Consider the following 12,896-nt stretch of genomic DNA (forward strand, 5'->3'; position numbering starts at 1 on the left):
CCAACATCAAATGCTCACAAGCAATCATCTGGTTCTGCTATTCCCAAAAGGACCTCCTTGTATCTCTCTGAAAGTTCCAGCTCTTATTGTACGAGTTTTTCAAGCATTACGGGTATAGTGAAAGACTTAAAACCATTAACCCAGGACAATTTCTAATGTATCTTTCAATTTGTAAACAAAGAGACACCTTACACTCAATGGGATTACAGTGGGCCATGTCGAGGGGAAATTTTTTGGGTGCAAAGGACTTATCAGACGTTCGGCCTAAACCTCCAAGCAAGAGTGACGCTTGCCCAGGGCAATCTATACATGCCTAATGTCCCCGTGGGACAGTCCAAATCCTATTCCTGTTTCCATGACATCCTTCTTCATGTACATCAATACTATGGACCATCATGAATTGCAAAATAAAGAATTCAAGGAAAATCTGTGTTTTGTATATATCTCTGCATATCTCTCTTCTACTACACTGGGGTAAATATAACATCTTTTCATATTTGGAGATTAAAAACAGGTTAAAATTAATAAATTAATAAAAGGGAATGTTCGAGGTGATTTTGAAGAAGCTATTTTCAGATTTTTTATCCTTTTAGATAAAAAAAATTATTATTTTTTATTTTTTTTAGATAGCATCTATTAAACTAATGAATGACTTGCAGTGTTCTCTACTCCCCTTCTAAATCCTGAGTCTACAGTTACTTTATGTTGTTTGGTTCGAGGAGGTAATATTATAATCCAATAAAAAGGTTACTTAATCTAGTCATTCCTGGGACAACTGCAAACCTGTGAGCTTCAAGAATATCTAAATATTTTCTTAAAATAAACGGGTTATTTCTTTAAGATCCATGTAAATAATGTTTATTGATGTCCCACATTGAAGAAATTGAGAAGGAGAATGGAGATTACCACTGTCAAAAGGTGAAATTATCAAATCCATGCGAGGTTTAAGCATCACAGTGCAAACCTGGACCAAAACGAGCTGACTCTGTTGGTCTTCAGCGAGTCTACAGAAACCAAGTAATTTAAGAGACAGCTACAATATACTTGAAAACACAGCCAAGCTAGGATACCAGGAGTCTTTCAGGCGAAGCCGGTAATGAAGAAGAAGGTGACTTACAGTGCACTGTGATGGCTGTTGAAGCAATCATGCTTCGTTTGTCTATCAGGGAGCATTTGTAGTCTCCTGTTGCATTGCGCCTCACATCTGTCAGTGTGTAAGCATTTGAGCTTCTGATTCCTTCTGGGTGGCCCTTTTGATAGAGGCAAAATGTCAGATGATTACACTTGGTAGCTACAATAAGAACAGTTATATTTCTTGATAAAGATGGCATTTTCTCAGATAAGAAAAAAGGGAGGAATATGTTTCTTTGATCAGAAAAACAAGCTTACATGTTTCTGATTCCCGGAGAAATGATTAGTATCCTGGTTCTAAGGAAGCTGAAGAGCTAATTTATATGGTATTCGGGATCTCCATTTTATTCACAGCATGACTTGTGTTTAGGTTTTAAAGCAGAGTTAAAAAAAATTCCAATATCTTATTTTTATATTTATGCCCTAACTGCTCTAAAATAATTCTGAGGCAGCTTAAAGAAAATATGCCAAACATCCAGTTAAAAAAAAAAAAAAAAAAAGAAGGAAGAAATGAACAAAAGAAGAGAGAGAGGAAAAAAATGCAAAGTATAAGAAATGAGAAAAATTAATAAGAAATTGAGACCAGGAAACACATAGATTAACTAGATGCATGTGTAATCAAGAAAAAATAATCAACAGGTACTGTTGCTAAAACTGAGACACAAATGTGGCTATGACATCCCTGATAGCCAAAGTGGAAACATAATTAGTTTCAAAACTCATTTGCACGTGAGACAAAAACAGCATGCCAATTTAGTGGGAGAAGCAGAGTTTCTTTGTTGATGCTTAAGTCTCAAAAAAATTATTTGTACTAGTCTTCTGTGTAATGTAGTGGATGAAATTCATAAATATATCTCTGTAGTAAGTGTATTATTGGGTTTTATACATACCTCAGTCTAAGCTGATATCAAACCCAACCCCAAACCAAACCCGGAAGGAAGGCAGTTCTGTGGCAGAACAGACAAGTACCCTCAGACAGAACTCTAAGTCAGGCTCTGGATCACTATGGCATCTAGAACACATTCTAGAGGAGTGTTCCAAACTATCCTCTACGCATATTGCCTCTCTCTGCTAGGACACGGGTGAATATGGAGGAACTGGCATTTCCAGGTGATATGCTCTGACAAGAAATGGCCCACAGCTTGATTCTATGAAGCTACAAATGGCGTGCAACCGAACTCTCCCTCCTCGAGAGGGTCGGGGTGTGCTCACGATGACAAGGTGGGTAGAGTTAGAATCCACATCAGACCATTCTGCTGTCAACCTTTATGTTACAGTTATCTGCTTCTGAAGAGCAGCTTTGTATAATTTCTTTGCGTAATTAAACCTTGAGCTTTTGTAATTATGGTTTCCTGTATCAGGTGGTTAGTTTTTTTTTTTTTTCTCTTTGTCCTTGAAACTTCTTAACATTGAGGAAAAAAGGCAAGAGCACTGGCAGATAATGAAAAACTTTCAAGTCACATTCTACAGGTGTCCTCTGTCCCCAAGAATAACACCCTCTCTCATTTAAGCTACAACCAAAAAAATTTAAGCTACGTAAGTATGTAAATTTTTAATGTCAACCAGATACCAAACAGGAGGACAAAATTACAGTAGTCTACCTCAAGTAATAATGCTTAAGCACTTACAGGTAAGTAAAACAAGAACTCCGCAGGAGGCGGGTTGCCATTTCCCAAGCATTTAAGGGTAATATTGTCCCCTTCTTTGATGGCAGTTTTTGGCGGCAGCACTTGTATTGTCACCTGCTCTGTGGGATCTGCAAGTCACAGATATAAGTTAACCATTTTCATCGAAAATCAAATTACTCTGTACACACAATGTAAATGACTAAATATATACAATGTTCTCAAGAACATAGTAATGCTAATTAAATGTATCATTTTATAGACAGACTGAAGTTAATAGCTACTTGCTATACCAAGTACTAATCTTGGTTAGGGAAACTACAAAGAGACACAGTTATATAAAAATCAATTTCCTCTTAGCAAAATGTCTTTAACCAAGGTAGGAATGACCATAATCATTTTGTGTAAAAGACCAGTTGGAACAAATTCACCATATGATTTCATTATAAGGAAATTTCACTATATTATGTGAATCTTACAGTTGGGAAAGACTGAATCAGCTAGCAAAGGAGCGAAATCCATTACAGTAAATGAAAGGAGACATGAGCTAAACAGCACCAGACGTTCTCCGGCATGCAGAAGAGTAGATCGGCTTTCACCACTCCCAGCAGGACGGCACATGCATTCTAGATCTGTCCTGCTCTCTGGAGCCAAGATGCAGCGTTCATTCCATTTTGGTCATTTTCATGGAGAAAATATGGTTAAAGGGTACTCTTTAATACAGGCTGCTGCTCAACAGTAGAATGCTAAAGAAATTAAAGGCTGGAGGGACCATGTCTGCAAACAGGAAATAAAAGGGGAGGTGGTGGTGGAGTTATAAATGATGCACTTTCTAACCTATCCACTAGCTGTAAAGTACAAGAAGTGAATTCTGAAATCATATAACGCAAAGGTGAAATTTTGAGAAATGTTTTTTTTTCCCCCACAAGACTTAACAACTATTGAGGAGTGTGTCTATATTTCCAAACTGGTAGAGCTAAAAATAATCTACCTGGAAAGAGCCATTTTGTTATTACCTAACAAAACGAGACACAAAAGCGGTAGATTTGGAGGCTCTTTTCTATCTTCAGCAAACATTTATTTACCTTTCTAAGATTAAGGTGCAGAAAAAACTTTGCAAGGTTGTTCTAAATTGCACTTTACCTTTCCTCTATGGTTGAAAAACTCTGAATGTTCAGTCAGAACATTCTCAGGCTAAAGAGTGATCCATTTAATATACTTGTTTCATTTTCTGAAATTTCCTGAGGTAGTGTCCTGGCTGGAAGTCCCCAGAAAATGTGGGAAGTGAATAAAGTTTGCTTTTGGCCCCACTGACCTCCCATTTCTGGGTCTCCTCACTCTTTTACGCGGCCTTTGTCTCACCAGTTCGGCCCGTAGCGTGTTGTCGCTGCACGCCTCCGATCATGGCTCCACCAGGACAGCCAGGGATCACAACCTGTCTGACTTTATTTCTTCAAAAATTTCCTTCTCTGTCCCTTTTTGGATAGGCTTTGCCCTTTATAGAGCATTGAAGAACTAAAGTGTGATCAGAGGGTTAATGAAACAGATTTATGTTTTCACGGTAACTTTTTGGATAGCCTCTAACTTGACTAAACCAAAATTAATGGTTTCTTGATCTCCCTTTGCCCTGACGTTGAGTTTCACTTTGTCTATCAGTAAATCATCATTCTGCCAGTTACTCTAGCTTTCTCTTTTGCCCTCTCTTCTTCACCCAATTGCCAAGTCCTCATGATTTCCAATTTTTGTCACCCATCTTGGTAACTTTATAATATTTTCTGCATTTGATTCTCCTCTTTTATTCCCACTAACATTACCCTAGTCTAGGCCCTAATCAACCTACACCTGAACCACGGCCATCAAATTCCACTTGGAGCCTCACCTTAAGCCTTTCTCCTTATTACTCCTTCATATATATTTTTGTTAAATCAATCTTCTGAAATGATGTTTTGAATATTACATCAGTATTAAAACTCCTTCATACATTCCCAACACTTAAAGATTGAAATACAAAATTTCTTAAACTGGTAACCACAATTTGACTTGAATCTAGCTCATTAATCTTGTATCATTACTGTATACAAACCCTAACATGATAACCAAGAGTCTACTCAATTGTTTTCCTCTCATCTATCCATCCATCCTTCCATCTAGTCATTCACTCATTTAGCCAAATTTATTGAACATCAGTTTTGTGCAGGCACTAAGTGCTGGGATTATAAAGTTAAATACAGCATACTCTCTGCTCTCAAGTCCATTCATGACTACCAGAGAGCAGACATGACAACTAAGACCATATCACCATAAAAACTGCATGTGATGTAAACACACCATCACGGGCAGTCCATAGAAGCCTGAAATAGTGAAGCTTTTAGGAGGAAATTACCCTGGAGCTGGGTTCTGAAGGAGAAGTAGGTGCTAGTTAGATGATAAAGGGGAGACAGTCACAGTATTGGGGAAGACATGCAGTTAGTATTCTACAGGAGTCTGGAGAATAGAGCACGGGTACAGTGACGGAGGTCAAGATACAGTGCAGGATCAGAGCTAGAAGGTCCTCCAGGTACACCCGACTTGGGCGTGACAAGATTTACTGGAGAACTCTGGGAGTCACTGAAGAATCTTAAGCAGAGCAGTAACCTGATCAGATTTGTGTTTTAGAAAGATATTTCTGGCAGTCACATGAAAGGTAGTTTGTTCAGAGTGACTAGAGACAGGTGGAGAGAGAGGAGGAATATCATTTAGGAAATCACTGCAGAAATACAGACGATGAGGAATGATGACCTAAACTCAGGCAATGTCAGAAGGCAAGAATCGGATAAATGCAGCTGAAGAGCTAGAGAATCTGCAGGACTTACTACTGACCGGGTAGGTTAAGGAAGGAGTAGACTAGTGCTTCTTTCTCAAGCTCTGTCAAGACGAATTCCCCACATTCCTTTTTCTGGAATGTACTGCTCTTCATTTAGCTCTCTCCTTTTTTTTTTTTTTTTTCCCTGATCTTTTCTACACAGTAGGGTGTTCTTCCAAGTGTGGTCCTCAGATCAGAGTATCAGCATTGCCAGGGAACTTATTATAAATGCAAAGTCTTGGGCCCTTCCCCATATGTACTGGATCAGAAACTCCAGGGCAGGGTCCAGAAATCTGTATTTTAACAAGCCTTTCAGGTGATTCTCATGCATACTAAAGTCTGAGAACCACTGTCCTGGAGCAGCTGAGCTCAGGACCTTTGTGGAGTTCCTGTGGCACTTACCGCTCGAACCCTGTACTGACAATTTCCTTCCAATGGAGGTGTCTTGTTTTTTCTATTGGGGTAGTAAACTCCTCAAATATTGAGCCTATGCAGTAAATCCCTGGTGTCTTCGCCGTAAAACCTAGTATTGCGTATGTGTGACTTCTCAAAACCATACCAAGTGCCCCTCAAGGCCAGTCATGGTAACATCATTTCCTTTTTATTCATCCGAAGATTTCTCTGCCCACCCCAACTCTCCATGCCTGACACTCACATACATTCCTGTTCTGTCTTAAATCAATTCCCAATTTTTGTTATACATCTTGGTGTTCTCTCCTGTCTTGTACCTTTTCACTAACACCGAGATGGTTTGTTTTCAGTTGAATTTTTTGAACAGCCAGAATTCTGTCTTCACTTAGAGAAATAATAGCTTGATTTTAGATAAGCTACACAGGCAGAGACAATCTAATGTTTTGCTTTTAAATCAAACCAAAGCATTTCTCAAGTATAAGGCAAAACAACCCTTTAATGCTAGGGTAAGTCAAGGTTTTCATTTTTTTTTTCCTTGTGTAAGGATTTGTGCTTTATAGAAGTAAAATAATTGTATATGAGGGAGTTTAAGCAAATGGCAGTGGAACAACTAGAACAGAAACAATGAGAATGTTGAAACCATGTGAAGAATACAACCAAAGTTACTGATCACTATGTCTAGAAACCCTGGAATGGGAACATGTTTTGCTCTGTATATTTTCAGCAAATATAAAATCAAATATTAAACAAATGCAGATGAGGCACAACGTTCCAAAGGGTGAGCTGGCATTTCTGCCCTTCCTCCAGAATAGACGTAGAAGTGTCCTGTTATTCTAGAACACACAGCAGTATTACGAGAATTTTTCATTCATTTTAAGTAATATTAGTAATTAAATCCTCTTTTGCATTTTTTCCAAAAACATACTTCTGGCTGTATGCTTGTGTAGTGATATATAAATATTATTGCACTATGTCTTGCCCTTCCTCACTTTTCCACTCTCCCTACTGTACTTCTGTGCTGATCTAATGATGACCACAGTACTTAATAATGAGCATTTACATGTACTGTGCTCGCGCTTTCAGATTTCCCATTTCACTTAATCTCCGTAACAACACTATAAATTAGGTATTATATTTTCCCATTTCAAGACAAGAAAACTGAGCCCTACAGTGGTTAAGTTACTTTTCTGAAAACACACTGTAATTCACAGCTGAAATGTCAGCACCTTTACTCTTAATTGTTCAACAGCCTTACAGGAAAGAGGCTAGCACTGGCGAAAAGGATCCTGATCTGGTCTCTACAGCTAAGTTAGGACAACTCTCTGAGCCTCACTTTACTCTGCAGTAAAATAGTGGAGTTAGACCAGGTGACCAGGAGACTTCATAGACTCCTTTGTCGTCTAATATGCTATGTTTCAAATCTGTGAGCAAAAGTGAATACAGTTGATCAAACTATCTTGGAATATAACTTCCTACATAAGTTATGCAATTCATCTAATCATTAAAATAAGTATTTTTATTAAAATGGGAGTTCTCATCTAGAAGACCAGTCATAATCCTGTATTTGTCCATCATTCATTCAGAAAACGATTAGAAAGCATTTTGAACTCCTCCAAAATTTATGGCAGCGTGCAACAGGTGAGGACTACGAGAAAGAATGGACCACGGTAGAGGTCTTGCCTTTAAGGACCTTAGAATGTAGCAGAAAACAGAAGAGATGGTCATAAATAATAAAGTAGGTAATAAAAGATACCATAAGATGGGTGGTAAGCTTTTGTGCTGTATGTTTTTCAAGGAAGAAGGGATAATTTGGGGATCATTTTTTTAGAGGGGTGGAGAATTGGAACAAAATTCAAAAAAAACATTTGATTTGGGACTTAAAAGATTAATAATATTTGAATATTTATTCTAAAACATTATAACTGCATGTTGAATTTACATATCAAGTAACTTACAGTAAATATCAAAGACTGCTTGTTCAGAATAAACTGTGTTCTGGCCAGATGGTCCATAATATGCCACAGAGCAGGTGAATGGCATTTGTATATCAGCCTTGGTTGCCTTGTACTCCAGGGATGAAGTCATGGTATAGAGCTGAGTGGCTGGGTCCATTTGCTTATTAAAACTTATGTTCACCACTGAAGAAAATAAAGAACACTAATGATAGAATCTTTCACCTGAAAATCACAATCCTTAATTAAATGTCACAACACCATTGAATAGTGGGCTTGTCCTTCTAACTGTATTTACCAGGAGGGTAGATTGGCATGTAATGAGGTGGGATATCTTTTCAAAGCCATGAGTCAGAGGCACAGACAGAAACAGAATTTTGGAGCCCCATCATCCACTCATTTTAATTAACTTCTAGAACATGCCACATACAGAAATAATTTTCTCTGCTCTTGATTCTTCTGCACAAGGGCTAAAATGGTATTTAAAAAAATCAGTTAATGATATAATGACTACTTAAACTAACAAAGCATACAGTCATTGATCAAGAGAGGGCAACACATCCAGACACAAGAGACTCTAAGGAATACCTACACAAGACAAAGTCAAAACAGGTCATCGGGGTTTACTGTCCAACTCATACCCACCTCCTTCACGATGCTGCAGCTCTCTTCCATTCCTGTACCATGTGATGTTGCCATATGGATAGCTGTCTTTTGAAATGCAATCACCCAACTGCAAAACAAAGAGAAAATGTTACCACTTTGTTGCAATCAGTGTCTGTCAATTTGGGAGCCTCAGACTCCTTGGGGGCTGCAGAGTTATCACAAAGGTTTCTGGACCTATTAGTCTTCCAAGCGCTGACTAAGGACCGAATAAATACTCTCTTGTATAAACATCATCTTTTGTACTTAAAAATATGGTCTTGCCCATTTTTAAATGTTCAACAGATCATGCCACTATTAATAAAATCACTTTCATTTAAAAGCATTACCAAATTCATTTCTAACATTACTCATTTTTAACATCACCTAAATAACATAACTGCATTAACACTGGCTATTACCACGGCTTACAGATCTGTGTGTGCAAGAATCATTGTTTTTGTTGCTAGGTGTTGTTGAGTGGGTTCCGACTACCACGGCTTACAGATCTGTGTGTGCAAGAATCATTGTTTTTGTTGCTAGGTGTTGTTGAGTGGGTTCCGACTCATAGCGACCCTATGTACCACAAAACGAAACACGCCGGGGCCTGCACCATCCTTACAATCGTTATGCTTGAGCCCACTGTCGCAGCCACTGTGTCAATCCAACTCGTTGAGGGTCTTCCTCTTTTTCTCTGACCCTGTACTTTACCAAGCATGATGTCCTTCTCCAGGGACTGATCCCTCCTGACAACAAGTCCAAAGTACTTAAGACCCAATCTTGCCATCCTTGCCTCTAAGGAGCATTCTGGTTGTACTTCTTCGAAGACAGATTTGTTCATTCTTTTGGCAGCCCGTGGTATATTCTATATTCTTTGCCAACACCACAATTCAAAGGCATCAACTCTTCTTCAGTCTTCCTTATTCATTGTACAGCTTTCACATGCACATGATGTTGGGTCAGGTGCACCTTAGTCTTCAAGGTGACATCTTTGCTTTTCAACACTTTAAAGAGGTCCTTTGCAGCAGAAGGAAACCCTGGTAGTGTAGTGGTTAAGTGCTACAGCTGCTAACCAAAAGGTCAGCAGTTCAAATCCAGTGGGCGCTCCTTGGAAACTATGGGGCAGTTCTACTCTGTCCTCTAGGGTCGCTAGGAGTTGGAATCGACTCGATGGTAGTGGGTTGGGTTTGGTTTGGTTTTGTAGCAGATTTGCCCAGTGCAATGTGTCATTTGATTTCTCGACTGATCCTTCCATGAGTATTGATCGTGGATCCAAGTAAAATGAAATCCTTGACAACTTCAGTCTTTTCTCCATTTATCATGATGTTGCTTATTGGTCCAGTTGTGCCAAGATCAGGCTGCCTTTCCAGTTACATACTGTGTATATTTTATTCTATGTATATTTACCATGATCTATAATCTCAACCACTTTTCTCCAAAAGTGTTTTAACTTTAATATTTAGTATTTATCAAATAATATTATGTTGTAAAATTTAATGTTATTCAAAGAATTTTTTCTACCACAAAGGAAAAACCAGGTGTTTTAATCAGTGAAAAGAAAGTTATTGGTCAATGGATGTGCTCTTATCTGTAATCCCAGTCTCTCTCCCTTCACTACAACCTCTCTTCACCCCCCCCACCCTCACTACTGTCATCTTTTAAACCTGATCTTCTTATTCCTTTACTTCTATCTTTCAACTGTTTAACTTGTCCACAGAATAAAGTCCAAACTCCCTACACAGCGTATGAGGCCTATCATGATGTGACCTTTTTATACCTCCCCAAATTCATCTCTTTCCACGTTCTCTTGTCCATGCCCCTAGTGTCACTACCTATATGTTCAGCAATGCAAATAACTTCAAGTTTGCAAAACTTGTCATTCTCTTTTACATAATATTATTCCATGTTGTTAGAAAGCCCTTGTCTACCTTTGGCCTGGAGAAAATCTACTCATCTTTCACGACTCTATTAAACATTCAGCTTATTCAAACAAGAAAGGGTTCTGTTTTTCTTGACCCGTATCCCCCTCTTCTCCCTTCAAAAAGAACCACGCCTTACTCTGTGTCCACACTATACCTTGCACAGATTTTCTGAGTGGCAACTCTAACACAGACAACTCCTCAAGAGCAAAGTCCATCTAACTTGTCATGTCATTCAGGGTCCACGGAAGGCACTTAGCACCACAGTAATTAGAGGCAGTTAATCAAAAAGAAGTTCTTACCTGTCTTAGCTGCTCTGTTTCCAGAAATGGTGCTTTGCTTACAATTTCCGGTTTAGAGGGTTGCTCTAAAGTTAAGTAGAAAAAGGTTTTAAGAACACAGGGAAAAAAAAAAAAAAAAAGGCATCTGTGACTTAATTTATAGCAAAAACAATCCATTTACTCAAAGCAGAAAAACAAGCAACAAAATAATGAATAGGCTTCCAGTGTAACTGTAAGAATAATAACTGGTTATTCTACCCCCTCCAAGTATTTGCTTTATTTACTTTAAATATTATTTTAAGTGCTTATAACTCCTTTGAATAAATTATCTGTGATACCTTCTTGATATAATTAGTAAACATAGATTTGATATTAAAACAGAAGTTAACGTACTAAAGACAGTATTGTCTCCAAAACATACGCATTTTCTACTTATCAGTAACTTCCACCTCATTAGTTGAAGGCCTTAACCCCCATGAATCAGAGTCACCAGAGTACTTGTTTGAAATACAGATTTCTCAGCTCTACCTGGCCTACTGAATCAGAATATCTGGGAAAAATCCCAGAAATCCACATCTTTTTTTTTTAAAACAAATCCCAATGGGATTCTTGAGCACAGTGAAGTATAAGACTCATTTTTCTAAAAACATGGGAAATAGAAACCTAATTAAAGTATGTAGAAGTTCAAGTCCAAACCTTATCTTTAAAGTCAAGTCATATTAGAAAGCTATAAATGTGAGGAAATCTTCAAAATCTGGAATCTGAGACAGAATGGAAGGAAACATTTTACATATAAGATGTTCTATAAGCATAAATTTTAATAGAGGCTTCAGAGAAAAAACGATTAAAAACTGAAGAAACAACGTATGATTTAAACTGATTTTAAATTATTTAAATCTCAGTTTCTAGTTTTCTATTATTGATACATTTTATGCTTTTTAATTACCTCCAACAATTAATGTACAGAAAATGTATATTGCCTAATTGCCATTCATTTTTATGAGGCTCCTGGAGAATTATTCTATGCTCATATAAACAAATAAAAACAACCCAAATACTCTTTCTTTCAGAGTCTTATTGCTAATCAGCTCCAATACTATTAATTTTGCTTACCAAATAAAACGAAATTTGCTTTTGTACATTATTACTCAATCTGGAATTCAGTTACCAAACATGTTATCTACTCAGACCATTATAGAAAATGAGGAAAAAGACTGCTTACGTATTGATTGGACAAATCTGCTGCAAAAGAACTTTTTAAAGTGTTAAAAAGCAAAGATGTCACTTATGGACTAAGATGTCCTGACCCAAGCCATGGTATTTTCAATCAAAGGTGAAAGGTGGTCAACGAATATGGAAGACCGAAGAAGAATAAACACCTTTGAATTATGGTGTTGGGAAAGAATATTGAATATACTATGGGCTGCCAGAAGAATGAACAAATCTGTCTTGGAAGAAGTACAGTCACAGTGCTCCTTGGAAGCAGGGATGGCGAGGCTTTGTCTCATGTACTTTGGACATGTTATAAGGAGAGACCAGTCCCTGGAGAAGGACATCATCTCTGGTAAAGTAGAGGGTCAGTGCAAAAAAGGAAGACCCTCGACAGGATAGATTGCCACAGTGGCTGCAACAATGGGTTCAAGCATAACAACGATCACGAGGATAGCGCAGGACTGGGCAGTGTTTCCTTCTGTCGTACATGCGGTCACTGTGAGTGGGGACTGACTCGATGGCACCTAACGAGCGAAGAAGACCAAAGTATCTTTGGGTCAGCAAAATGGATAGCACCAGAACTGATACAAGAAAAAATGTAACCTTCTTCAGGTTAACATCTAGAACTAATTTCCCCTTGGCAACTATGCTTTGTACTAGAAATTAGAATAATGAATAATAACAAATCCAGCTATGTGTTGAATTCGTGCATTTTAATTACAAGAGAACCCACTTACTATTAATTCTAGAAATCCAATTCTATTAATACAATCTTTACAAGGGTGATTTTCTAGTTTCCAAATACACAGGTTATACACATAAGAATGATAGAAAAATTGAAAAAAAAAGGGAAATATTGAAAAGCAGAAAGGCACAACAGA

The 12,896-nt window shown here is 37.9% G+C and overlaps 1 protein-coding gene across 3 annotated transcripts in view; it reads right to left on the reverse strand.

Annotated features, from left to right (window-relative positions):
* The window catches only part of ALCAM (activated leukocyte cell adhesion molecule), a 203,539-nt gene that overhangs the window by 26,447 nt on the left and 164,196 nt on the right, over nucleotides 1–12,896 (reverse strand). For all 3 annotated transcript variants that reach the window (XM_023559067.2, XM_023559066.2, XM_064273033.1), the window contains exons 4-8: nucleotides 10,825–10,889; nucleotides 8,607–8,694; nucleotides 7,965–8,147; nucleotides 2,760–2,887; nucleotides 1,118–1,250 (exon numbers count right to left, since the gene is read on the reverse strand). In XM_023559067.2, the coding sequence (XP_023414835.1) occupies nucleotides 1,118–1,250; nucleotides 2,760–2,887; nucleotides 7,965–8,147; nucleotides 8,607–8,694; nucleotides 10,825–10,889 (597 nt within the window). The remainder of the gene's footprint in view (nucleotides 1–1,117; nucleotides 1,251–2,759; nucleotides 2,888–7,964; nucleotides 8,148–8,606; nucleotides 8,695–10,824; nucleotides 10,890–12,896) is intronic.

This window comes from Loxodonta africana, chromosome 20 (genome assembly GCF_030014295.1).
Source record: "Loxodonta africana isolate mLoxAfr1 chromosome 20, mLoxAfr1.hap2, whole genome shotgun sequence".
Taxonomy (NCBI): domain Eukaryota; kingdom Metazoa; phylum Chordata; class Mammalia; order Proboscidea; family Elephantidae; genus Loxodonta; species Loxodonta africana.